This window comes from Lithobates pipiens, unplaced genomic scaffold (assembly GCF_037356315.1).
Source record: "Lithobates pipiens isolate NorthernLeopardFrog02 unplaced genomic scaffold, aLitPip1_a1.2 Scaffold_16, whole genome shotgun sequence".
Taxonomy (NCBI): domain Eukaryota; kingdom Metazoa; phylum Chordata; class Amphibia; order Anura; family Ranidae; genus Lithobates; species Lithobates pipiens.
The window spans coordinates 566,290,944-566,316,937 of record NW_027507748.1 but is presented as its reverse complement, the minus strand read 5'-3'; the positions used below and the strand labels follow the sequence as shown (position 1 = coordinate 566,316,937).

Below are 25,994 nucleotides of genomic sequence, written 5' to 3'. Positions count from 1 at the left end.
TCTCAGTGGTTCATGAAAGGAAAACGGAACTCCTTTTCACATTTCACACAGAAGCACTCCACCTGCTATTGTGTATTTGCGGCAGGCACCCGGGGGGGATATGCCCACATTTGCTGGTGGGTGCCCTGGTTCCTGGCACCACAAACACCCACATTGGGGATGCCGGATGTGTCTTTCCTCACCTGTCAGGACTGTAGCATGGAGCCGGTGAAGTACTGTGGGTGGAATTGATGGGAGAGCTGGGGGGGGGATTAGTAACAAAGGAGCTGGGAATTGGTGGGAGAGCTGGGGGGGCATTAGTAACAGAGGAGGGGGAATTTGGTGAGAGAGCTGGAGGGGGGCATTAGTAAGAGAGGAGGAGAAAATTGGGGGAGAGCTGGGGGCATTAGTAAGATAGGAGGGTGTAATTGGGTGGAAGAGCTGGGCGGCATTAGTAAGAAAGGAGGGGGAATTTGTGGGAGGGCTGGGGGGTATTAGTAAGATAGGAGGGTGTAATTGGTGGGTGAGCTGGGGGGGCATTAGCAAAAGAGAGGGGGGGAATTGGTGAGAGAGCTGGGGGGGGCATTAGTAACAGAGGAGGGTGGAATTGGTGGGAGAGCTTGGGGGGAATTTGTAACAGAGGAGGGTGGAATTGGTGGGAGAGCTGGGGGGGGCATTAGTAAAAGAGGAGGGGAGAATTGGTGGGAGAGCTGGGGGCACATTAGTAAGAGAGGAGGGGAAAATGGTGGGAGGGCTGGGGGGGCATTAGTAAGAGAGGAGGGGGGAATTGGTGGGAGAGCTGGGGGGGCATTAGTAAGAAAGGAGGGGGAATTGGTGGGAGAGCTGGGGGAGGGCATTAGTAAGAAAGGAGGGGGAATTGGTGGGGGAGCTGGGGGGGGGCATTAGTAAGAGAGGAGGGTGGAATTTGTGAGAGAGCTGGGGGGGCATTTGTAAGAGAGGAGGGGGAATTGGTGGGAGAGCTGGGGGCATTAGTAAGAGAGGAGGGGGGAATTGGTGGGAGGGCTGGGGGCATTAGTAAGATAGGAGGGGGAATTGGTGGGAGAGAAGGGGGCATTTGTAAGAGAGGAGGGGGGAATTGGTGGGAGAGCAGGGGGCATTAGTAAAATGGGGGGGGAATTGGTGGGAGAGCTGGGGGGCATTAGTAAGAGAGGAGGGGGGAATTGGTGGGAGAGCTGGGGGGGGGGGGATTATTAACACAGGGGGGGGAAATTGGTGGGAGAGCTGGGGGGCATTAGTAAGAGAGGAGGGTGGAATTGGAGGGAGAGTGGGGGGGGCATTAGTAAGAGAGGAGGGTGGAATTGGTGGGAGAGAGGGGGGCATCAGTAAGAGAGGAGGGTGGAATTGGTGGGAGAGCGGGGGGGGGGGCATTAGTAAGAGAGGAGGGTGGAATTGGTGGGAGAGCTAATTTGTCAGTGAACCAGATCCCATCCAATCCAATTCTGGTGTGGAACGAAAACAGGGTCCTGTGCGTGTTTGATCTAAGTGCAAATTCAGCAATACTATCTGTATGGCTGAAATCGCATTGCACATGATTTGCACAGCAGTGCGAATCACATGTGATTTCTCACCACACACGTGTGAACCGAGCCAAACACCATATAACATCACTACTATTACTCTGGAAGAATAATGCATGACATAGTCACTGAAATTTTGCCCTGCAGGTGGCAATGATACATTTCATTTTTAACATTATTTTCAGGCAAGCTACACAATAATGGTCCCTGCTAGCTGAAATCACTGTATTGTGCCTAATTCATGAAACTGTTCTCCTTTCTAGGAGAAAATCAATAAGTATTGGAAGCAGGAAATCCGATAACGCAGACACATTTCCTATTCCGTCTTTATTACTTGTTTATAGTAAAAAAAAAAATACATCTGTTACCGTTTGTTTGCCAGTATTAAAGATGGTCGGCTTCGGCCAAAGATTTCCTGTAACAAGGCAGCGAATCACAGGCGTGATGAAAGGCACGTGGTGACAATGACGTGTGGTGTGCGCCGGGCAGGGAGTGAGCCGCATGGTGCCTGTGTGTTTGGTGCTGTGACATGTCTGAGACTGAAGTGCAGCCTTGTGCTGCCATGGCACAGCCGGGGATGGCAGTGTCCCTTCCTCAGAAGCGCTATTACAGACAGAGAGCTCATTCTAACCCCATGGCCGATCATACATTTCACTAGTGAGTGCTATTTGGCGCCTTTGGTCTACCACAATAACAGGGCAAGGAGTTCTCCCAGATCGTGTCTGCTACAAAAGCTTGGCATGCCTGGGAAGGTAAACAGTGGGGAGGACATGCTGGAACCTGCAGTGCCCCAGTGCCAGCAGCATTCAGTGTAATAGACACTTTGACTTGGCTAAGGAAGGTGTATACCTCATTATGTGCCTTACACTATGGGGGAGGGGAGGGGAGGCAACAGGGTTCTGATTTTCTGTTTCCATGTAAACTAAATTTATACAGTCCAATTAGCTCAGATCAAGCCCTTCAAAGTAAGAGAGCGTGGACAGGTTGACATTTTATTCTGCATTGATCAAACTAGCCAGTGAATGTGACTTTCATCAAACATTCACTGGTGGTGGATCAGTCACTGTCATTTACCCGCAGTGGAATTTAAATGGGAACCTAAAAAATGTGCTGTGCTTGTGTGTCTTATTTTTCAGCCCAGTGAAACCCCAGCGGATGGACTGGTCGGAATATTACCCTGAATATTTTAAGCCTTTATCACCCGATAACCACCATGATGATGTAAAGGACTTGACGGAGAAGAAGGAAGAGATTCAGGTGGAGTTTGCAGACATTGGCTGCGGATATGGCGGTTTATTAGGTACAGTAAAACCTTGAATTGTGAGCATAATTCGTTCCAGAAACATGCTTATAATCCAAAGCACTTGTATAACAAAGCAAATTTCCCCATAAGAAATAATGGAAACACAGATGATTCGTTTCACAACTGTTTATTCATAGGTCCTTCAGTTTATAGTCCATATAAAAAGATTATGGCAATGTGATAGGTTGTGTAACCATAAAATGCCCATCCACAAGGGGATTAGAAACAAAATCCATCAGTAAGGATGAGCTCCAGGGTGTTCGCACACCCCACATGCAGAGCCCGCCAGGAAGTTGGCACTGCAGCATTGGGAACATGATACATGTTCCACCCCAATAACAGGTGAAACATGTTCCTAAAGGTGGACTTATCCTTTAACCTGGCCATGGATGATGCAATTTTTCTTTCCTGCAACCAGAAGATAGTAGAAAATATTGTGGTGTTTTTTTTTTTTCCCCCAAATTGTCTGATTTTTCATTTTTTTTTTTTTTTTTTCATTTATATAAAAAATAAAAAAATACAAAACCCAGTGGTGATCAAATACCACTAAAAGAAAGCACTATTTAGTACTAAAAATTATATAAATTTTATGTGCGTACAATAGAGCTGCCACGACGCGTCGACGTAATCGACTACGTCGACTAAGAAAATACGTCGACGTGCGTGCAGAGCGTCGATGCGTCACAGTGGGGGCAGTGCTTAGCATTTACCGCTCCCCTCCGTGCCGCCGTCCCCCTCTCTTCTCCCCCTCCGTGCCGCCGTCCCCCTCTCTTCTCCCCCTCCGTGCCGCCGTCCCTAGGGGTGCAACGGATCGTCACCGATCCGTGCGCACATGCCGCGATCCGCGGAGCGCTCCGCGGTCTCGGCCTTAGGAGAGGCCGCGGCTTCGGCCTAGCTCCGAAGCGGCGGCCATCTTTCTACACCCAGGTGTTTACAATGTGATCGCTCCGATGGAGCGATCACTTGTAAACAAACCGGCGTCATGACATGACGCCGGTTTCTCTCTCTCCCCTCTCTGTACTGATCTGTGCAGTGGAGGGGAGAGGTCGGATGGATGCAGCCATCCCTCCATACTCTGCCAATGCAATACTCTACTCTGCCATGCCATACTCTACTCTACTCTGCCCTGCCCTGCCATGCCATACTCTACTCTGCCCTGCCATGCCATACTCTACTCTGCCCTGCCATGCCATACTCTACTCTGCCCTGCCATGCCATACTCTACTCTGCCCTGCCCTGCCATGCCATACTCTACTCTGCCCTGCCCTGCCATGCCATGCCATACTCTACTCTGCCCTGCCCTGCCATGCCATACTCTACTCTGCCCTGCCATGCCATACTCTACTCTGCCCTGCCATGCCATACTCTACTCTGCCCTGCCATGCCATGCCATACTCTACTCTGCCCTGCCATGCCATGCCATACTCTACTCTGCCCTGCCATGCCATACTCTACTCTGCCCTGCCATGCCATGCCATACTCTACTCTGCCCTGCCATGCCATACTCTACTCTGCCCTGCCATGCCATGCCATACTCTACTCTGCCCTGCCATGCCATGCCATACTCTACTCTGCCCTGCCATACTCTACTCTGCCCTGCCATGCCATACTCTACTCTGCCCTGCCATGCCATACTCTACTCTGCCCTGGCATGCCATACTCTACTCTGCCCTGGCATGCCATACTCTGCCCTGCCCTGCTCATGCCATACTCTGCCCTGCCCTGCTCATGCCATACTCTGCCCTGCCCTGCTCATGCCATACTCTGCCCTGCCCTGCTCATGCCATACTCTGCCCTGCCCTGCTCATGCCATACTCTGCCCTGCCCTGCTCATGCCATACTCTGCCCTGCCCTGCTCATGCCATACTCTGCCCTGCCCTGCTCATGCCATACTCTGCCCTGCCCTGCTCATGCCATACTCTGCCCTGCCCTGCTCATGCCATACTCTGCCCTGCCCTGCTCATGCCATACTCTGCCCTGCCCTGCTCATGCCATACTCTGCCCTGCCCTGCTCATGCCATACTCTGCCCTGCCCTGCTCATGCCATACTCTGCCCTGCCCTGCTCATGCCATACTCTGCCCTGCCCTGCTCATGCCATACTCTGCCCTGCCCTGCTCATGCCATACTCTGCCCTGCCCTGCTCATGCCATACTCTGCCCTGCCCTGCTCATGCCATACTCTGCCCTGCCCTGCTCATGCCATACTCTGCCCTGCCCTGCTCATGCCATACTCTGCCCTGCCCTGCTCATGCCATACTCTGCCCTGCCATACTCTACTCTGCCCTGCCCTGCCATACTCTACTCTGCCCTGCCCTGCCATACTCTACTCTGCCCTGCCCTGCCATACTCTACTCTGCCCTGCCATGCCATACTCTGCCCTGCCATGCCATACTCTGCCCTGCCATGCCATACTCTGCCCTGCCATGCCATACTCTGCCCTGCCATGCCATACTCTGCCCTGCCATGCCATACTCTGCCCTGCCATGCCATACTCTGCCCTGCCATGCCATACTCTGCCCTGCCATGCCATACTCTGCCCTGCCATGCCATACTCTGCCCTGCCATGCCATACTCTGCCCTGCCATGCCATACTCTGCCCTGCCATGCCATACTCTGCCCTGCCATGCCATACTCTGCCATGCCATACTCTGCCATGCCATGCCCTGCCATGCCCTGCCATGCTCTGCCCTGCCATGCTCTGCCCTGCCATGCTCTGCCCTGCCATGCTCTGCCCTGCCATGCTCTGCCCTGCCCTGCCCTGCCATGCTCTGCCCTGCCATGCTCTGCCCTGCCATGCTCTGCCCTGCCATGCTCTGCCCTGCCATGCTCTGCCCTGCCATGCTCTGCCCTGCCATGCTCTGCCCTGCCATGCTCTGCCCTGCCATGCTCTGCCCTGCCATACTCTGCCCTGCCATACTCTGCCCTGCCATACTCTGCCCTGCCATACTCTGCCCTGCCATACTCTGCCCTGCCATACTCTGCCCTGCCATACTCTGCCCTGCCATACTCTGCCCCGCCCTGCTCATGCCATACTCTGCCATACCCTGCCCTGCCATACCCTGCCCTGCCATACCCTGCCCTGCCATACCCTGCCCTGCCATGCCCTGCCATGCCCTGCCCTGCCATGCCCTGCCATACTCTGCCCTGCCATGCCATACTCTGCCCTGCCATACTCTGCCCTGCCATACTCTGCCCTGCCATACTCTGCCCTGCCATACTCTGCCCTGCCATACTCTGCCCTGCCATACTCTGCCCTGCCATGCCATACTCTGCCCTGCCATGCCATACTCTGCCCTGCCATGCCATACTCTGCCCTGCCATGCCATACTCTGCCCTGCCATGCCATACTCTGCCCTGCCATGCCATACTCTGCCCTGCCCTGCCATACTCTGCTCTGCCCTGCCATACTATACTCTGCCCTGCCCTGCAATACTCTGCCCTGCCCTGCAATGCCCGCCAATACTCTGCCCTGCCCTGCAATGCATAGCTAATCCAAAAAAAAACACTAGATTCATTAAAAAATAAAAAATAATAATCGGATAGTCGTTGACTAATCGAAGAAATAATCGATAGATTAGTCGACAGACAAATTAATCGTTAGTTGCAGCTCTAGCGTACAATGTTGCTTGACTGTGCAATTTCCAATTAAAGTAGCACAGTGCTGAATAGCAAAAAAAATGCACTGGTCATGAAGGTGGTAAAAACCTTCCAGAGGTTGAGTGGTTAAAAACATATTTTATTTTAAATAATAAACCATATTGAAAATCAATAAACAAATGCTTTAAATCCTAAACAAAGACACCATTGGTACATGCACTTACATTTTATGGTGCAACAGTCTGCATCAGTATGACAAGCTAAAAGTGATGTTAAAGGCAATTTTTTTTTTTTATTTAAAATAAGCATATCATGCTTACCTATCATTTCTTTGACAGTGGGCAAACATACAAAGTCGGCAGGATATCAAATACTTTTTTCCCTCCCTGGGTGGGGTGTAACATTGTCCAAAATGTAGAGTTGGTATCTGTGTTTTGCAGGCATTGTGCAGCATGACGGCATGCAGTGCTCAGCTCATCACATTGCAATGTGTCTTTGGATACAGTACAACCCTTTTAACCTGGTGTTTGGGGGAATGGGGGCGAAAGGCTTGGAAGGTGCCAAGGAAACACTTCGGACGCTCATGCAAATGTAGCCAAATTGTTTGCGGATTTGTAGTCGCTATAAATTGGATTTTTTTTTCTTCTCTCCCAACAAAACTGGAGTTTTCATTTTATGTCTGTATAAAAGCCCATCTGGCATTGTAGGTACTTCAAATAAATTCCCTATTCTGGCCATACAAAACCGTTCACTCCTTCAGACTCTGCTGAAGCTACTGATTGAGAGAGGAAAGTGGGGGTTTTTTTTTTTTGTTTTTTTTTTTTATACACTTGATAAATAGGAATGCCTGTCATGGTAGAGGAGGAATTGATTCCCAAGCCTGTTGAATGCTACTTAGCATGGTAAGGGAAGTTCAAGTTGCTTAATTCCCTGGCTCTTCTGCATGCCTGAAAAAAAGAAAAAGCCCCTGAAAATGCGCTCTGCTTAGAAAATAATACAAGATATGTACTTTTTAATCCAGGGCCAATTCTTTAACTGCATTTTTATAAAGCATAGATAATCTGTGACAGGATCCTTTCACACTTTTGAATGTATATTAAAGGCTAAGTTTACCTTTAAGGAAAAATAAATACACACAGTGCTGTGAAAAAGTATTTGTTCCCTTCCTGATTTTTATTTTTGTTGCATATTTCTCACACTCAAAGTATTCAGATCATCAAACGAATTTTAATATTACACAAAGATAACCCGAGTAAATCCAAGATGCAGTTTTTAAATTACTTAATTTATTAAGGGAAAAAAAGTTCTTCAAACCTGCCTGGCCCTGGCCCCGTACACACGAGTGGAATTTCCGTTGGAAAAATCTTGGATGTTTTTTCCAACGAAATTCCGCTCAAGCTTGGCTTGCATGTACACGGTCACACACAAGTTCTCTGAACTTTCGAATGTCAAGAACGCAGTGACGCACAACACAACGACGAACTGAGAAAATTAAGTTCAATGTTTCCGAGCATGTGTAGGAATTTTGCACGTCGGAATTGGTACAGATGATCGGAATTTCCGATCAGAACTATTTCTGACCGCAAAATTGAGAACCCGCTCTCAATTTTTTTTTGCTGGGGGGAATTTCACCAGCAAAAGTCCGATGGATTATACACGCGGTTGGAATTTCCGTACAAAAGCTCACATCGGACTTTTGCTGGTGGAATTTCTGATTGTGTGCATGGGGAGAGCCATTATCTACAAATGGAGATAACTTGGAACCGTGGGGAACCTTCCCAGGAGTGACTGGTCTACAAAAATGACTCCAAGAGCATGACAACAACTCCGGGAGGTCATAAATGAACCCAAAACAACATCTAAATAACTGCCTCAGGTAAGATCAGTGTTCATGATTCCACAATAAGAAAGAGACTGGGCAAAAATGGCATCCATGGGAGAGTTCCAAGGCCAAAGCCACTGCTGACCAAAAAAGAACACAAATGCTCATCTCAAATTTATCAACAAACATCTTGCTTATCCGTAAGACTTTAAGGCAAATATTCTGTGGACCGATGAGACAAACATTTTACTTTTTGGAAGGTGTACGTCTCGTTACACCTGACATAAAACAAATACAGTTTCATAACAAGAACATCATACCAACAGTCAGACGTGGTGGTAGCATGATGGTCTGGGGCTGCTTTGCGCTTCAGGACCTGGACAACTTGCCATAATTGATGGAACCATGAATTTCTGAGCTCTACCAGAAAATCCTAAAGGAGAATGTCCAGCCATCAGTTTGTGACCTCAAGTGCGCTTGGGTTATGCGGCAGGACAATGATCCAAACACAACAGCAAGTCCACCTCCAAATGGTTAAAACTAAGCAAAATGTAGGTTTTGGAGTGACCTAGTCAAAGCTGTAATTAAATCCAATTGAGATGCTGTATCGCGACCTTACACAGGCCGTTCATGCTGGAAAACCAATTCAGTGCGGCTGATTTAAAACAATTCTGCAAAGAAGAATGGGCCAAAATTGCTCCAAAGCAATGTGAAAGACTCATTGGCAGTTATGGCAAACGCTTGATTGACCAACCAGTTATTAGGGGGCAATAACTTTCTCACATAAAGTAGGTTTGGACAGATTTTTTGCATTAATAAATTAAACCATCATTTAAAAACTCCAATTTGTATTTACTTGGGTTATCTTTGTGTAATAATAAAATTTGTTTGATCTTGGTAATTTTAAGTGTGACAAATAGGCAAAAAAAATAAAAATCCTACAGAAGCCTGCAAAGCATTGCACCTGCCATCAGCGGACCGTCATTGTGATGCACTTTCCCTCCCAACATTCTGCCTGTACCTTTTTTGTATGAGCTTTTCGTTAGGAAGCTGGAGGAAGAGTAAAGACTAGGTGCGTAGTTCAGGGCACTCTTAGTCCATTGAGAACTACAAGCCATCTGCCCCAGTGGAAGACAGGACTTGTAGTTTATTCATTTACAGATCCCTGTGAATGAAATATGTGGCAGCGCAGGTGGATAGCATCTGCAGGGTAAAATAACCCCTGCCCTCATTGGGGTGGGGGGGGTTACTGTAACATATTGCACACTAAATATGAGTGTAACATGTTCTAAAGGTGAACTTGGCTTTTTACGGATTTCTGTTTTCTTTCTAAGATTTGTGGTTTATTAGGCATTGCTTTAGAATGTCTTAGTCTATAGGAAGAAAGGTCCATAAGCCAATAGTACATACTCGGGACCTCTGTCGTGCATGTCTTTTGATGCAATAGATGTCTGAACATCAAAAATCTATCACCATCTGCTTGCTAAGCATTGTATTAACTTTCACTTACCATGTTTATACTGGGAAAGGGTAGCTAACATTTCCAGGGTATCTGAAATATGAATTTGTGATTGTACCAGGCTGTATTTTTATACTTTTTCCTCCCTTTTTTTTTTTTTTTTTTTTTTAACAAATGTTTTATAAATAAGATTTATTAAGAATCTGTTTTGGTAGTATTTGTACTGCATATTACCTTTTTTGATTATTGTACCAAGCCCCCAGTATGTACTAATATTTATTAGTTGGGATTTGGGTCAGGATATTTGGACCGTTACCAACACTGGTTGCTATCTGTAAGAAGGAAATGTTGTTTTAACAACTGCATGTTTCTATGTAGTGCAATTATTAATAGTTATGTGTAATTGCACTTACAGTGGAACTGTCTCCGTTATTTCCAAATAAACTCATGCTTGGACTGGAGATACGCGTTAAGGTATCCGACTATGTGCAAGACCGAATCAAGTCACTGAGAGCCAGTCATCCGGGCCAGTACCAGAATATTGCCTGTATCAGAAGCAATGCTATGAAATACCTACCCAACTTCTTTAGAAAAGGACAGGTATCAAATATACAACATGTCTTGGTTTTTAAAAGTGTATTTCTTGCCTACATGTATTGGTGGAGCTGTTTTTAGGGCTCTTCTATTCATTTCTTTGTGAGGGCTGTTCCATAAAATTACATGGTAACCTTAGAGGAGCTTCCCCTCAATTTTTGCTAAATACTGTAGCTGCTGACTTTTAATATATATGGACACTTAGATGTCCAGGGACCCAGCGATGTTTTACCTGAGTTGATTCTTTAATCATGTGTTGGGACCGGCATCTTAAAGAAGTTCCAGCCTGGGAGAAAAATAAATAAATTAAGTCAACAGCTACAAATACTGTAGCTGCTAACTTTTAATATAAGGACACTTGCCTGTTCAGGGATCCCACAATGTCGTCACCAGAAGCCAATTGGCTCCGGGTGTAGGAGCTGGCATCTTCACAGCCTTGGAGCGTCATAACCTGTTTCCTACTGCGCATGCACGAGTCACGCTGTGCTTTCTGAATGGCCCCGCTGTATTCTGGGACCTGTGTCTCTCCCAGCAGAGAGGGAAGGAGGAGGGGCCAGAAATTGCATAGATCGCAGCACAACAATTGCGGTGATCTTACCCAGAAGTGGGAGCGGGTACCTGTTTTTGACACGTATCCACCCCCCTCAAAAGGGGCCAAATGTTGTAGGAGGCAAACAAGTGGAGCTTCCCCTTCACTGCCTGGATTCCTACTGCGAATGCGTGAGCCACATACCAGTTGAATGGAAAAAATAATCCTGTATGGTTTTAACAGTTGGCTGTGGACTAGACTGTCTCTTATTAGTACCTCTAGAGCAGAGGTCTCTAAACAAAGGGCCAGTTTACTGCCCTTCAGACTTTAGGGGGGCAGCACTGTGGCCAGCAGGAATATCATTTTTATTCTGGCTTCAGTGGGAGTAAACGGTGCCCCATCTTTGGTATGGGAGGGGGATAGTGCCCCAATGTTAGTGTCAGTGGGAAAAATAGAGCCTCGTTGTTAATGTTGGTGATAGGAATTATGCCCCATTGTCGGTCAGAATAGTCTCTCATATCCGTGGGAAGAATAGTGCCCCAAGGGCAGGATAAAGGCAAGCAAAGGGCCACATCTGTCCCCTGGCCGCAGTTTGGAGGCCCCTGCCCTAGAGGGTCTGCAATTAAGTCATTTTAACAAAGCTTTATTCTGGTAACATTTCTATTATTTAAACATGTCATCTCTGGGTTTACTGTCTGGAGGCAATATTTATATGCTGTCAGGGAAGCTTTTGGCTGTTTTCCAGACCCAGGAAATGACATTTTTTGTGCATCTCATTTACTTGTTCATATGACTATAATGTATGTAAATATATTCTTTTGTTGTAGCTGAGTAAGATGTTCTTCCTGTTTCCTGATCCTCACTTTAAGAAGACCAAGCATAAATGGAGGATTATTAGCTCCACACTGCTAGCAGAATATGCGTATGTGCTGCGAGTTGGGGTGAGTAAATGTGAGTAGGGCAGCATGTTTACAGTCTTAAGTTTAATCTTTCTGTGACCCTAAATTGTTCAATTGGGCCAATCTTGCCCAAAGGAACTGTTTACTTTACCAATGGATGGGGCCGCTGTGAGCGGTATGCAGCATTGTTCTCCCAGTGTCTTTGGCGACTTCTCATCTGCTGTCAGAACAAAATTGGTTGAATTGGCTGAAAACTTATCAGCTATTTGGAGATTGACTTGTCATTTTAAATATAAGGCTTGCTTTGATTGGCTAAGATGGAGAGGCAGATGGATGATATCACAATGTCCACCCCAGCCAATCAGAGAATACCCTTTATTCGTTGCTAAATTACAAGGCTTCCTCTGAATGGCTGAGAAGCACTTAGCTTGATGCTACATGAAGTATAATACAGTTATCACAGCAGCCACATCACTTAGTAGAGGAAATAGTTTGTTTGGGCCGCCTCGACCCAAACAAAACTATTTGTGACAGAAGACTTGGCCTTATGCTTTCACCCTCGCCCAAACCATAATGAACAGATTCAGTACATAGAATGCCTTGCCAAAGTATGCTCCCCCTTGGCAATTTTTGTGTTTTTGTTGCCTCAAAACCTGGAATTAACATGGATTGTTTGAGAATTTGCATCGTTTAATTTACAGAACATGCCCACAACTTTGAAGGTGTGTGTTTGCTTCACAAAAAAAAACAAATAGGACAAAATAACAGAATCCAAATCCCTTTGGATAAGTCTCTATAAGCTTACCACTGGAATTTTTGCCCATACCTCCTTGCAAAACTGCTCCAGCTCCTTCAAGTTGGATGGTTTGCACTTGTGAACAGTAATATTTAAGTCTGACCACAGATTTTCTATTGAATTGAAGTCTGGGCTTCAACTAGGCCATTCCAACACATTTACATGTTTCCCCTTAAACCGCCCAAGTGTTGCTTTAGCAGTGTGTTTTGGGGTTGTTGTCCTGCTGGAAGGTGAACCTCTGCCCTAGCCCCAGATTGTACATGTTTTGCTCAAGAATATCCCTGTATTTAGCATCATCCATCTTTCCCTCAACTCTGACCAGTTTCCCAGTCCTGACTGCTGAAGAAACATCCCCACAGCATGATGCTGCCACCACGATGTTGGTATTCTTTGGGTGATGTGTTGGATTTGCACCAGACATAGCGTTTTTTTCTTTGATTGCCAAAAAGTAAAATTTTTGTCTCATCAGACGAGAGCTCCTTCCTCCATAAATTTTGGGAGTCTCCCACATGCCTTTTCGCAAACTCAAAATGTGCCATTTTGTTTTTTTGCTGAAAGTAATGGCTTTCTTCTGGCTACTTTACCATAAAGCCCAACTCTATGGAGTGGACGGCTTATTGTCGTCCTATGTACAGATACTCCAGTCTCTGCTGTGGAACTCTGCAGCTCCTCCAGGGTTACCTTAGGTCTCTGTGCTGCCTCTCTAATTAATGCCCTTCTTGCCCCGTTTCTGAGTTTTGTTGTGCGGCCGTCTCTTGGCAGGTTTGCTGTTGTGCCATGTTCTTTCCATTTAGTTTTGATAGATTTGATGATGCTCCTAGGGATCATTAAAGATTTGGATAATTTTTTTTTTTTTTTTTTAATAACCTAACCCTGAACTTGTACGACTCAACAACAACATTGTCCCTTACTTGTTTGGAGTGTTTTTTTGGTCTTCATGGCAGTGTTTGGTTAGTGATGCCTCTTGCTTAGGTGTTGCAGCCTCTGGGGCCTTTCTAAAAGGTGTGTGTGTGTGTGTGTGTGTGTGTGTGTGTGTGTGTATATGTAATAGCAGATCATGTGACATTAGATTGCACACTAGTGAACATCATTTCACTAATTATATGACTTCTGAAGGTAATTGGTTGCACCCGAGCTTTTTATGGGCTTCATAACAAAGGGGGAGAATACATATGCACATGCCAATTATCGGTATTTTATTTCTGAAAAATAGTTTTATGTATATATATATTTTTCTAATTTTACTTAACCAACTTAGACTATTGTGTTCTGATCCATCACATATAATTCAGATTAAAAAAACATTGCACTAAAGGCTGTATTGTAACAAAATGGGTAAAAAGCCAAGGGAGGTGAATACTTTTGCAAGGCACTGTTGGTTAACTTGATAACTTTTATTAGCCTAATAAGAATATTTCACTTTTTTTTTTTTTTAAGTGCATTTATTTGGTACGCTGCTTTAATAGACTCTGTTTTCCCAAATCGTCTTCCAGGACAGCACATGCCCCCTACAATAAAACAGGAAACACATTATTATACCTCAAAATAAATGTGAAGCTGCTGCTATAATTGGTGTATGGACCTTATATGCAATATTAAAATAGAACCTGTCCTGTTTATATATCATATTTTTAAATATAAACTTACAATCAATAGTTCATTAACGCAACGATAAAGTGAAAGTAATGAGGAGTCCTTAATATGCATATCCTCAGGATCTTAATAAATGTAATCCATATATTTCATAAGTGCAAACAAAGTGCAAGTGCTGATGGGTCCTTCAAATGTCCTTCAAATGTGTTTGCGGTGCTGTGCTCCCTGCCTTCACTCCCTGCTCACCCATGATAAAGATCAAATGGATATGTAGATATACCAATGTTATTTGTAAAGGTATGACGCCTTACTCCTCCTATTACCATAGGATCAGAAGCCCACGCGCGTGCTGGAAAGGCTTTTTCAAAAGGAGAGGGGCCGTAGACGACGGTGGGGGCAGGGCTTAGCGCGGCATTGGCGGAAAGTGTGTTTAAAAGGCACCATTGTTACTGCTGCAAGCTGCGGAGGGAAACAAGCAAAGGTGGCCTGAAAGAGGTTTGGTGACACAGGCATTCCTTTTGACACATTTACTACTGCATCAGGCTGAGCATTTATAGCAGCGACAGGGCTGGACTTCTGCTCAAGCAGTGGATGTGTTCCTTCTGGTATTGGGCTATGGTCAGAAGGGGGGTAAAAATACCTCAAAAAAGGGCTCTAGAAAGACTTCTACAGTCACACAGAAGCCTGCAACCACCTCAAAATAGATGGCATCTACCCCTGAGAGTAATATGGCTGGTATTATGTATTCTGAGGGGGAGCACCCAGATAAATAAAAAGTTTATTTTTTATTTTTTTCCTCCAAAAAAGTTTTCAACACTTTATCCTATGGAGGAAGAGTTTAATAAGAAATGGGGAATTCCAGCAATTGACTCTGTGAACAAAAACCTGACTTGTCCAGTAGACAATGCTCAAATACTGAAGGATCCAACAGATAAGAAGTTGGAATTCCTTTTTAAAAACTATATTTCGCTCGCAGGTTCAGTGGTTAAGCCTGCGCTGGCAGCGATTGGGGTATCTGAGTCCTTAAAGGACCAGTTTATAGAGGTACTCAAGGTTATTCCTGATCAACAGGCCTGAGATTTGGCCAGGATATCGGAGGCGTTGTGTTTTACAGGAGATGCTATGAAAGATTCTATTCGCCAGGCTTCATGGCTTATGCTAGGGCTGGTACATGTGCGTAGAATCTTATGGTTGAAAAATTGGTCAGCCGAATCGCGATGCAAAAAGCTCTTGGCCAGTTTCCCATTTCACGGTGAACGGTTATTTGGAGACTATCTGTATAAATACAGCCAAAGAATATCTAATGGGAAAAGTTCCCTTTTTACCGGTTTAAGAAAGTTTTATACGTTTTTCTTTTAGACAAGCTTCGTCCAAGAGGTAAACCTCAGGGTCAGTCCCAGGGTCAAAAGAGGCCCTGGGGGAGGAAACCCACAAAACAAAATGCTAAAACCTCCTTGTGAAGGGGCGCTCGCTCGAGTGGGGGGAAGACTTCTGCAGTTTTCAAGGGTCTGGCAGGAACAATGTGAAGACAGATGGGTGGTTTCCTCGATAACTCTAGGTTACAATCTAGAGTTCCGAGAATTCCCGTCTCTTCGTTTTCTCAGATCAAACATTTCCAGAGGTCCAGTAAAAAAAAAAAAGTCTCTTTCTAGCTTTGGATCATCTCTTGTCCAAGAGTGATATCGGTGTTCCCCTTGGTAGAGCGAGGATTGGGGTTTTATGTAGTACCAAAACCAAACGGGGATATCAGACCCATTTTAGATCTCAAAGATCTTAACCTACAAGATGGAGAACTTCTGGCGTCAATCGACATCAAGGATGCTTATCTCCATGTGCCGATTATATTTACGCTGCGAGGTAGAAAATCTTCATTTTCAGTTCGTAGCTCTGCCCTTCGGTCTATCTACTGCACCTTGAGTGTTTGCAAAGGTCCTGGCTCCTCCTTTAGCCAGATTAAGGGATTAAGGGCTCAAAGTATAACGATGCTAGCCTACTCTTGATAGATCAGTTGGTAGCCCGCTTAAACCAAAGTTTGGTCACCGCAGTTGGCTACCTGGAATACTTAGGTTGGATTCTCAACCTGAGATAAATCCTCCTTAAAACCATCAAGGAGATTGCAGTACTTGAGGCTGATCATAGATACAGTTCAGAAAAGGTTTTTTTTGCCCCAGGAAAGGATCAGTTCCATAAGGGAACTGATTCAGTCGGTCAAAACAAAGAAGAATCCTCCTATTCGACTTTGCATGAAATTGTTGGGAAAGGATGAAAGCTGGGACTGTGACATCATAATGGGCGGGGACATCACCCGGTGACCCCGCCCATTGTCCCTATATAAGTTGCCACGCAACACGTCCCTGTTATTACGGCCAGAGACAGCGTCGAGTCAACATCTCAAGGAAGAAGAGAAGGCGGTGACAGAAGACCGGGCCTCCGCTCCTTCTTCCAGCTCTTTTACTGGCGGTGGCTCGGTCTTCTGTCGCTGCCTTCTCTTCTCTTCTTTTCTTCTTCCTTGAGATGTTGACTTGCCGCTGTCTCTGGCCATAATGACAAGAACCACCGAATAGTGGGACAAGACCCCCGAAGTCGTAAGAAGAGGCGGCGACAGAAGACCGGCCACCGCTAGTAAAGGAAGAAAGCGAAGGCCTTGCAAGAGGACCCCCGAAGAGGGGCACAAGACCCCCGACGTCGGAAGAAGACCCCCGGGCGGTGACGAAGAAGAAAGCCGGGCTCCTCCGCTAGTAAAAGTGCTAGCAGAAGATAGCGGAGGAGTCCGGCGAGAAGACCCCCAGAGCTGTGCAATAAATTATTTTAAACCATTGTGTGTTGTATTTTATTTACATTTTTTTTTTTTTCACAGGTGAATGGGTAGGGGTGGGGGGGCTGGTATCTGGGGGGGCCCCCTTATTAAGGGGGCTCCCGGATTCCGATAAGCCCCCTGCCCGCAGACCCCGACAACCAAAGGCCAGGGTTGTTGGGAAGAGGCCCTTGTCCCCATCAACATGGGGACAAGGTGCTTTGGGGTGGGGGGGCCACAGAGCCCCCCTTCCCCAAAGCACCCCCCCATGTTGAGGGCACGCGGCCTGGTACGGCTCAGGAGGGGGGCCCGCTCGCTCGTCCCCACCCCCTTTCCTGACCGGCCGGGGTGCGTGCTTGGATAAGGGTCTGATATGGTCCTTGGGGGGAACCCCCACGCCGTTTTTTCGGCGTAGGGCTTCCCCCTTAAGTCCATATCAGGTGACAGGACCAGATTGTTATGAATAATCAAATATGGCTCTTTACAAGAAAGAGCAGCCAACTCTGAAACTCTTCTTGCAGAAGATATTGCAACCAAGAAAATTATTTTCCTCGACAAGAGGACCAAAGTAGTATCTCGTATTGGCTCAAAAGGCTGTTTCTGTAATGCTGACAGGACTAAATTCAAGTCCCAAGGGTTCAGAGGTGACCGAACTGGAGGATTAATCCGCGTTGCTCCCTGAATAAAGTTACGAACCAGAGAGTGTGAAGCAAGTGGTTGTTGAAAAAACACTGATAAGGCCGACACCTGGCCTTTGATAGTACTCAAGGCCAGCTTAATTTCCAATCCCATCTGCAGAAATTCAAGAATCCTACCTATGACCTATTTCCTGGGGTGCCAACCCCTGGATTCACACCAGGAGACTTATACCTTCCATAGTATATGACTCTGGAGGCCGGCTTCCTAGCATTAACCAAAGTAGAAACTACTGAAGCTGACAGCCAACGGTCTTTCAGAATGTGGGTCTCAATAGCCAGACCGCTAAATTTAGCGCTTGTAAAGGTAGGATGGAATAGCAGACCTTGCGAGAAAAGGTCTGACCATAGTGGTAGAGTCCATGGGTCTCCTACCACCATCGTTACGATCTCTGCAAACCAAGATCTCCTGGGCCACAAGAATCACCTCCTTCCCTTCCTGCTTGATCCTGCGAAGAAGGCGCGGAAGCAGCAGAGCAGGAGGGAACGCACAGATCTGTGGAAACCGAGGCCATGGAAAAAACAACGCATCGGATCCCTTGTCCTTGACACAAAGTTGTCGATCTTGTTGTTTGAACCTGGACGCAAACAGATCCTCATCCGGAATTCCCCATCTTTGACATATTGACAGAAAGATGAAGAGACCATTCTCCCGGGAACAACTGTTGGTGACTCAATTAGTCCGACTGCCAATTCTCTGTTCATGGAATGACTATTGCTGACAGACAAGGAATATTGTATTCTGCCCAAGATAGAATATGATTCACCTCTCCTTGTGCCGAATGACTTCTCGTGCCCCCATGGTGATTGATATAGGCCACTGCTGTGGCATTGTCTGATTGGATTCTGACAGGACAATTCCGTAGTCTGAGCGTTCAGGCCTTTAGGGCCAGGTGTACTGCCCGAATCTCTAGAATATTGATAGGCAAGTTAATTTCTGATTTGGACTATTTCCCTTGGACAGACGCTTCTTCCAGGACTGCTCCCCAGCCCAGAAGGCCGGCATCTGTTACCACCTTCCAGGTACAGTCATGGCCGAAATTGTTGGCACTCCAGAAATTTTTTCCAGAAAATCAAGTATTTGTGTTGCCAGACGGTCCTAAAAGAGGACAGGCAGGGTCAAAAACTACTATTTCTAAATGGATTTGTCAAGTGATTGTTCAAACTTATGTCTTAAAAGGTAAATTTCACCTTTTCATATTAAAGCGCACACCACAAGGGCTGTTAGTGCTTCTTGGGCAGTGCATCACCAAGCCTCTGGTTCAGATCTGCAAGGCCGCAACTTAGAATCTTGTAAATGTATGCACTGAAGACCATCAAGTGGATGTAAAAGGTCATGAGGATATTGCCTTTGGGCACAGTGTGCTGCAACATAAGTCCTCTAGTCTTAGTGCTCTATTTTTGTTGTCTCCTGCCCTTCATTTGGCATTGCTATGAAACATCCCACACAGTAACTACTATGGCTTTGTGTCCCGTGATGTGCGATAAGAAAATAGGATTTTTAAAACCGCTTACCTGTAAAATCCTTTTCTTTGAAGTACATCACGGGACACACAGGTCCCTCCCTTCTTTGGTGTACACCTGTATTGCTTTGCTACAAAACTGAGGTACTCCCAGTAGTGGGAGGGGTTATATAGGGAGTGCACATTTTGTCTTAGGGTGTGCCAGTGACCATCACCTGAATGTGGCCTATAACCCACATAGTAACTACTATGGCTCTGTGTCCATGATGTACTTAAAAGAAAAGGATTTTACAGGTAAGCTGTTTTAAAAATCCTATTTTCCCAGACTCTCTCGATCTGAGGGTCTGAATAATAATCACCCCAAGCTACAGGCTTAAGACTTGGTGATTCATTCCCAAACTTAGCTATACAATTTTGTCTTTAGAAATCCAAAGGATGGGAAAATAGGTAACCTTTTGGTACTATTTGCAGGACCCAAGTGAGTTTCTAGGGTGTCTATGAACACTATTTGCAGATGGATCAGAGTCACCTTTTTCGGTGTATACTGTACATAATTACAGGACCTGCCAATGGATTTAGAGGTAATTTTAAGAGAATGAATGGCTTTGTTTCTACAGAGCTGCTATCTGGTCCAATTTTCATACTGTAGTTTAACACATCCGAATTGCTCTATTCACCTGTCAAGGCTAAGACTTGTGGAATAGGTCCTGCAAGCAGTTGCCCCAGCCTAATGGGTATTTCTAGCTTGTCCTCTTTTTTTAATGTGTTGGCATCGAAGATAACTTGGGAAAAGAGTTACTTGGTAACTCAATTTCAAGTAATCTTCCAGGACAGCAGGGATTCCTGACCTATATTTTTTGTACTGTCATTTATGCTATTTTATCAGTTGCCTTCTGTTCTTTCTTAATACTGAGGGAAATATGTAACTTTTTTTTTTTTTTTTTAATTGGTTGTGCATGATATGTTTCTTGTCTTGGGTAGGAGGAGTCTCTCTCTCGTTTGTAGTCATGGAAGATCCTGATGTTGAATTACTAAACCTGGAGAGTGCAACATTTGGTGCAGCTGTACATGGTAGCCAATCGGCTTCTATTGTCGGCTTTTTCAATTAAGCATTGGCAAAAAAATCTGGAAGCTGATTGGTTTCTATGCAGGGCTGCACCAAATTTTGCATGTTTTAGTCATCCACTTTTTCCTCTGTGCACCCATTGGCACAGTGTAATTTTTCAGGCTGGTATGTTTGTAAACAAACTTTTCCAGCTTGAATGTGATTTACCATGATTGGCTGTTATGGTGATCATTTGAATGGGACGCATGCTGATTTGTTGTTGGCTGTCAGTTGCAAGATAGTCTCAAAACTAGGAGTGTGCAAAAGTGCATGCTCATAGTTTAGTGTTCTCATGTCACAGGAAACTGTGTCCAAGAATGTTAATAATATATAGATTTTTTGCGTCTTGATGTTGAGGTAAATCATCAGACCAATGATCATAGAGCTAATTTACACCAAAAGCTTTTGGGCTATGATGAAGGCTATTCCCAGCACATCCACAATGAACAAGGCAAAATCATGTTTACTATGCTGTCAGTTCACACCACAGTGTTGCTGTGGTGTGTGTTGAAGTTGAGAACTGCACGCAGTACTGTTTTCATTGTAAGAGATTGCAACATGAACTGCCACAAACCAATGCAGCCACAGTGAGTACAACCATATTGAAATGTCTCATTCTATTAAATGAGACATTCCAATAAAGTTCTGTTAGGGAAAAAAGAACAGTGTGATGCAACAAGTTTGGTGCATCACACTGTCTCTCTGAGCACACACCAGCATCTGTGCATTCAGCGAGACTCGCTAAAAGTAAATGTATTGTCTAAGACATCGCAGTGTGCCTGCTATGACATATGTTAGCCAGAAAAACTCTCCTTTACATTTGATGTTACTGCTGGGGTCTAAGCCCCATCTGACCTTAATCCCATGCCAATAGGAGCATGTTGGCAATTATTTGGACAGTGTAAGTGTTTTACTTGTTAGGAAAATTTAAATGATGGATAATTGCTATTTTATTAAGTACAATGGGTATAAAGTACTACACAGTCCTTTTAAAATGTCAGGTTTCTGTGATGTAAAAGAAAAGGACAAAGATAAATAATTTCAGAACGTTTTCCACCTTTTTAATGTGACCTAAACTGTACAACTCAATTGAAAAACAAACTGAAATCTCCTGGGGGGTTAAAGTAAAAAACTAAAATAATGTGGTTGCATAAGTGTGCACACCTTCTTATAACTGGGGATGTAGCTGTGTTTATAATTAGGCAATCACATTCAAACTAATATTAAATAGGCATTCTGCCACCTGCCATCATTTAAAGTGCCCCTGATTAACCCCAACTAAAGTTCAGCTGTTCTGGTAGTCTTTCCTCACATTTTCTTAGTCGCATCCTACTGCAAAAGCCATGGTCCACTGAGAGCTTCTAAAGCATCAGAGGGATCTCATTGTTAAAAGGTATCAGTCATGAGAAGGGTAAAAAATAATTTCCAAGGCATTTGATATACCATGGAACACTGAAGACAGCCCTCATCAAGTTGAGAAAATATGGCACAACAGTGACATTACCAAGAACTGGATGTCCCTCCAAAATTGATGAAAAGACGAAGAAGAAGAAAACTGGCCAGGGAGGCTGCCAAGAAGTCTACAGCAACACTAAAGGAGTTGCAGGAATATCTGGCAAATACTGGCTGTGTGGTACATATGTCAACAATCACCCATATTCTTCGTATGTTTGGGCTATGGGGTAGAGTGGCAAGTTGGAAGTCTTTTCTTACAAAGAAAATGTCCAGGTCCAGCTAAATTTTGCAAAAATGCATCTGAACTCTCACAAAAGCAAGTGGGAAAATGTGTTGTGGTCTGATGAAACCAAGGTTGAACTATTTGGCCATAATTCCAAAAGATCTGTTTAGCGCAAAAGCAACACTGCACAACACCAAAAGAACAGCATACCCACAGTGAAGCATGGTGATGGCAGCATCATGCTTTGGGGCTGTTTTTCTTCATCTGGAACAGGGGCCTTAGTCAAGGTAGAAGGAATTATGAACAGTTCCATATACCAATCAATATTGTCACAAAACCTGCAGGCTTCTGCTAGAAAGATGTATATGAATGTCATCTTTCAGCATGACAATGACCCAAAGCATACATCCAAATCAACAAAGGAATGGCTTCACCAGAAGAAGATTAAAGTTTTGTAATGGCCCAGCCAGAGCCCAGACCTGAATCCGATTGAAAATCTATGGGGTGATCTGAAGAGGGCTGTGCACAGGAGATGCCCTCGCAATCTGACAGATTTGGAGTGTCTTCGCAAAGAGGAGTGGGCAAATATTGGCAAGTCAAGATGTGCCATGCTGATAGACTCAGACTCATACCCACAAAGACTGAGTGCTGTAATAAAATCAAGATGATTTGTTTAAGGGTGTGCACACTTTTATTTTTTAACTTTCCTCCACCTAAAAAGATTTCAGTTTGTTGTTCAACTGAGTTGTACAGTTTTATAGGTCACATTAAAGATGGAAAATTCTGAAATTATTTCTTTGTCATTTTTTTACATCACAGAAACCTGACTTAACAGGGGTGTGTAGACTTTTTATATCCACTGTACCTTCTGTAATATTGTGCCATATGGTGTAATAATCTGTGATAAATATGCATTGCAGGGGTTGGTATATACAATCACAGATGTAGAAGAAGTTCACGAATGGATGGTGAAACACTTTACAGAGCATCCGCTTTTTGAGCGGGTCTCAAAAGAACAATTGGTAAGATATTTAACTGACATAAAAATTGATTATTTAATTGAATGTATATTTATTTATTTATTAACTCTGACCCTCAATTTTGGTGTGTATAGGCTGATGATATCATCATAGACAAATTGGGCTCATCTACAGAAGAAGGGAAGAAAGTTCAGCGTAATAAAGGACAAAACTTCCTGGCTGTATTTCAACGGGTAGAAAACAGGACTTTAAGGAATAAAGAAATGTAGTTGTCGCATGAATAAAACTGATGTGTCAAATCATCAATCTGCAATAATCTGGAAGCATAAGATAAGAAGATAGATCTCTGAAGACATTCTAAAGTGAAGAGTCCTGGATTTGGCATCAATATGAAGCATTATTCATGTTCTGAGTTCTTGTTTTAAATCAAGATTCATTCTGCAGCTCAGAAGCATTAGTTGGTCTTTGTTCTTGAGCAGCTAAGGTTTCTTTAAAACGGAGTTCCACTCAAAAATGGAATGGCGGAAACTTATTTTTTTTATTTATTTTTTTTAAAGAGGGTTCCAGCTGCCACTTCATCCCGGGGCTCCGCGGCGCTGAGAAAGTTCACCTCTCTGCAATCATCTGGGACACGTCACAGGTCCCAGATGATTGCCCAGCCAGTTGCAGTGCTTGCCTGTCTGTGAAGCCACAGCCGGGCACCCATACTGACAATGCCGAAAGAGAGGAAGGAGGAGATGAGCGGGGCTTCGTTCTCCCGCATCTCTGGACCCTGGGACAGGTAAGTGTCCGATTATTAAAAGTCAGCAGCTGCAGTATTTGTAGCTGCTGACTTTTGACTTTTTTTTTTCCCCCCCCCCCCCCCCTCTGAGGAATTCTGTTTTAATGAAGTTGTGGGACTATGGCAATAGATGTTCCAACAAAAAAAGATTTACTACTGGGCAGAACGGCATTGTTAGGTGACTATGCTTTACCTTGTTGTGTCTCATGTTATGTTTTTATTATACAGCTTTCTAAATCTATTTGAAAGCCTGAATGCAAGGTTAACATTTTTTCTTTTTTTTCTTTTTAACTCTTGGTGGGTTTATTAAGTTGGGTATTGTCAGGGAGTCCTCTGAGGTCCAGCCCCAGTGACACCCAGAATATTGTGAGCCAAACATCACTTCTGGAATACATTCCCCACATATTTATTATTATTTTTTTTTTTTTGAAAATGCACAATTTATGCAGTTTCTTAGAAAAGTTTTTTTAAATGCAACAGATGTAAGTACTTGAGTTTAACTTGGTATCAGCTTCTTGTAATCCTCTGTTTAGCAGACTATGCAAGGTAGGGGCAGCATTATCAGTTAGTTTGTGCAGTGCATATTAGTTGGCAATCTTTTTGCTGGTAAAAAAAAGGTGCTTTTTTTTTACACTGCAGGCTGGCATTCAGGGTGACAGGCCAGGATCCTGCTGACTCCCAATCAGCTGTCTGCCCATACCTCTTTTATGGACAGGCAGTTACTGAACTGCAGGAAGAATCGATGAACTACACAAGCTCTCACCAGCGCCCTCATAGTTCATTGAGAACTACAAGCCATTTGCTGCAGTGGCTGACAGTACTTGTAGGTCGTTCATTAGCCTTTTACATTTTTGCCTATTTAAAGAAATAGAGCAGTTTGAAGTAGCTAAGCTTATTTATTTGTTCGTGAGAAAGCTTACTCTACAACATGGTATTCATGATAAAGAACACACATCTTCCCAATTTCTCGTGCCTGATGGTTGTGGAAAAGATTTATAATTAATGATTTCTAAGTGTTTAGTGATATGAAGAAAGTAATAGTGATGAGATTGTCTGTCTTATTAGGAGATCTCACCGATTCGGCCCATCACTTACAGCAGATCCTCATTATCAAAAAAAATCTCAAACTTTCCATTGCAACGTATCGCAGCATTTCATATTCCTGATATGTGCCTGCTGTACCACATGCTTGTATGAAAAAGATGAAAACGTATCCTGGGTGTTCCTGATAGTCGCTCTGCTTTCCCTAAAAACTGGCCACACTAGGCATGAAAGCACAGCGTGTTTTTATTATTTTTTTTGTCGTTTTTTTGTAAATTTATTGAGAACTTAGCTTACTCTCCTCCAATGATCAGGCTTGCCCTGATGGGGAGTATGGGAGAGGCGGCTGTTCTACAGACAGTCGAATGCAGATTTGCTAGCACACCATGGATTTTCAGATTAAGATCAAATGTTTTTTTTTTTTTTATTGAATGATCATGTCAAAAACAAAGTGCAACTAATAGCAATGCAGGACTGCTTCGTCGGGCATCATATATCACCTACTCTCTGATCTGTATAGAAAAACATCATCTGCGAATGCAATCCTACATGCAGTAACTGCCCATCCTAAACCTTTTAACAGCATTCTAAATGGACAGTACCTAAAGTTGAAAGAAATTGTTCAAGATTGGAAGACGTTATAGCTCAATCAAAAGGGGTAATACGTTAATTTGATATTAAGAGGTTAGTGTGTTTTATGCTTGCAGTATGTATGCTTTTTATTTTGGTAAAACAAAGGCAACAAATAGCGGTAAGATTACCATGTCATTTAGCAGATATGTAGGTTTGTTTCACAGGTTCAATGCGACAGTAATTAAGTGCTATGCCTTGGAAGAGTGGTTTCCAAACGCTCCAGTTCTGTAACTACAATTTCCATCATGCCTAGTAATGCCTGTGAATGTCAGTGTTACAATGCCTCCTGGGACGTGTAGTTCCACGACAGCTGTTCTTTGGAGATCCCAGCCTTAGAACATTTGGAACACTCAGAATGAGGGAGTGAATTTGATAGACCTCCTTTCCAATTGGACATAAAATGGATTATAATTTTTTTTTTTAACTAGAACCTGCTAAGAATCCAGGCCTTAATGAAAACATCAGCATCAAACCATTTTTGGAATAAGTCATTTATATGGGTTTGGTGTTTGGCCCCAATAACTTGTTTCACAAATATACAGTGCCTTGAAAAACGATTCATACCTTTTTGAAATCTTCCACATTTTATCATGTTACAACCAAAAACGTAAATGTATTTTATTGGGTTTTTATGTGATAGGCCAACACAAAGTGGAACATAATTGTGTAGTGGAAGGAAAATTAAAATTGTTTACAAATAAATATATGAAAAGTG

General features: G+C 44.3%; 1 protein-coding gene across 2 annotated transcripts; it reads left to right on the top strand.

The window, feature by feature from the left end:
- The first annotated feature begins 1,990 nt into the window (after positions 1-1,990).
- On the top strand, positions 1,991-25,994 carry METTL1 (methyltransferase 1, tRNA methylguanosine). Of its 2 annotated transcripts, none has more exons than XM_077483657.1 (6): positions 1,991-2,174; positions 2,654-2,817; positions 10,114-10,298; positions 11,649-11,762; positions 22,765-22,866; positions 22,959-25,994. In XM_077483657.1, the coding sequence occupies exons 1-6, from the start codon at positions 2,047-2,049 to the stop codon at positions 23,091-23,093; spliced, it is 828 nt and encodes a 275-aa protein (XP_077339783.1). In that variant the 5' UTR covers positions 1,991-2,046; the 3' UTR covers positions 23,094-25,994. The 2 variants fall into 2 exon arrangements, with proteins under 2 accessions (XP_077339783.1, XP_077339784.1); XM_077483658.1 differs by having other exon boundaries at positions 11,649-11,772; positions 22,959-23,126.

What these genes read in the sequence shown, in the direction of transcription:
- METTL1 (XM_077483657.1), top strand. Translation starts at nt 2,047, where the DNA reads ATGTCTGAGACTGAAGTGCAGCCTTGTGCTGCCATGGCACAGCCGGGG. An exon ending in ACTTCTTTAGAAAAGGACAG is followed by an intron (nt 10,299 to 11,648) that starts GTATCAAATATA and finishes CTTTTGTTGTAG; the next exon opens with CTGAGTAAGATGTTCTTCCT. An exon ending in CGTATGTGCTGCGAGTTGGG is followed by an intron (nt 11,763 to 22,764) that starts GTGAGTAAATGT and finishes TATGCATTGCAG; the next exon opens with GGGTTGGTATATACAATCAC.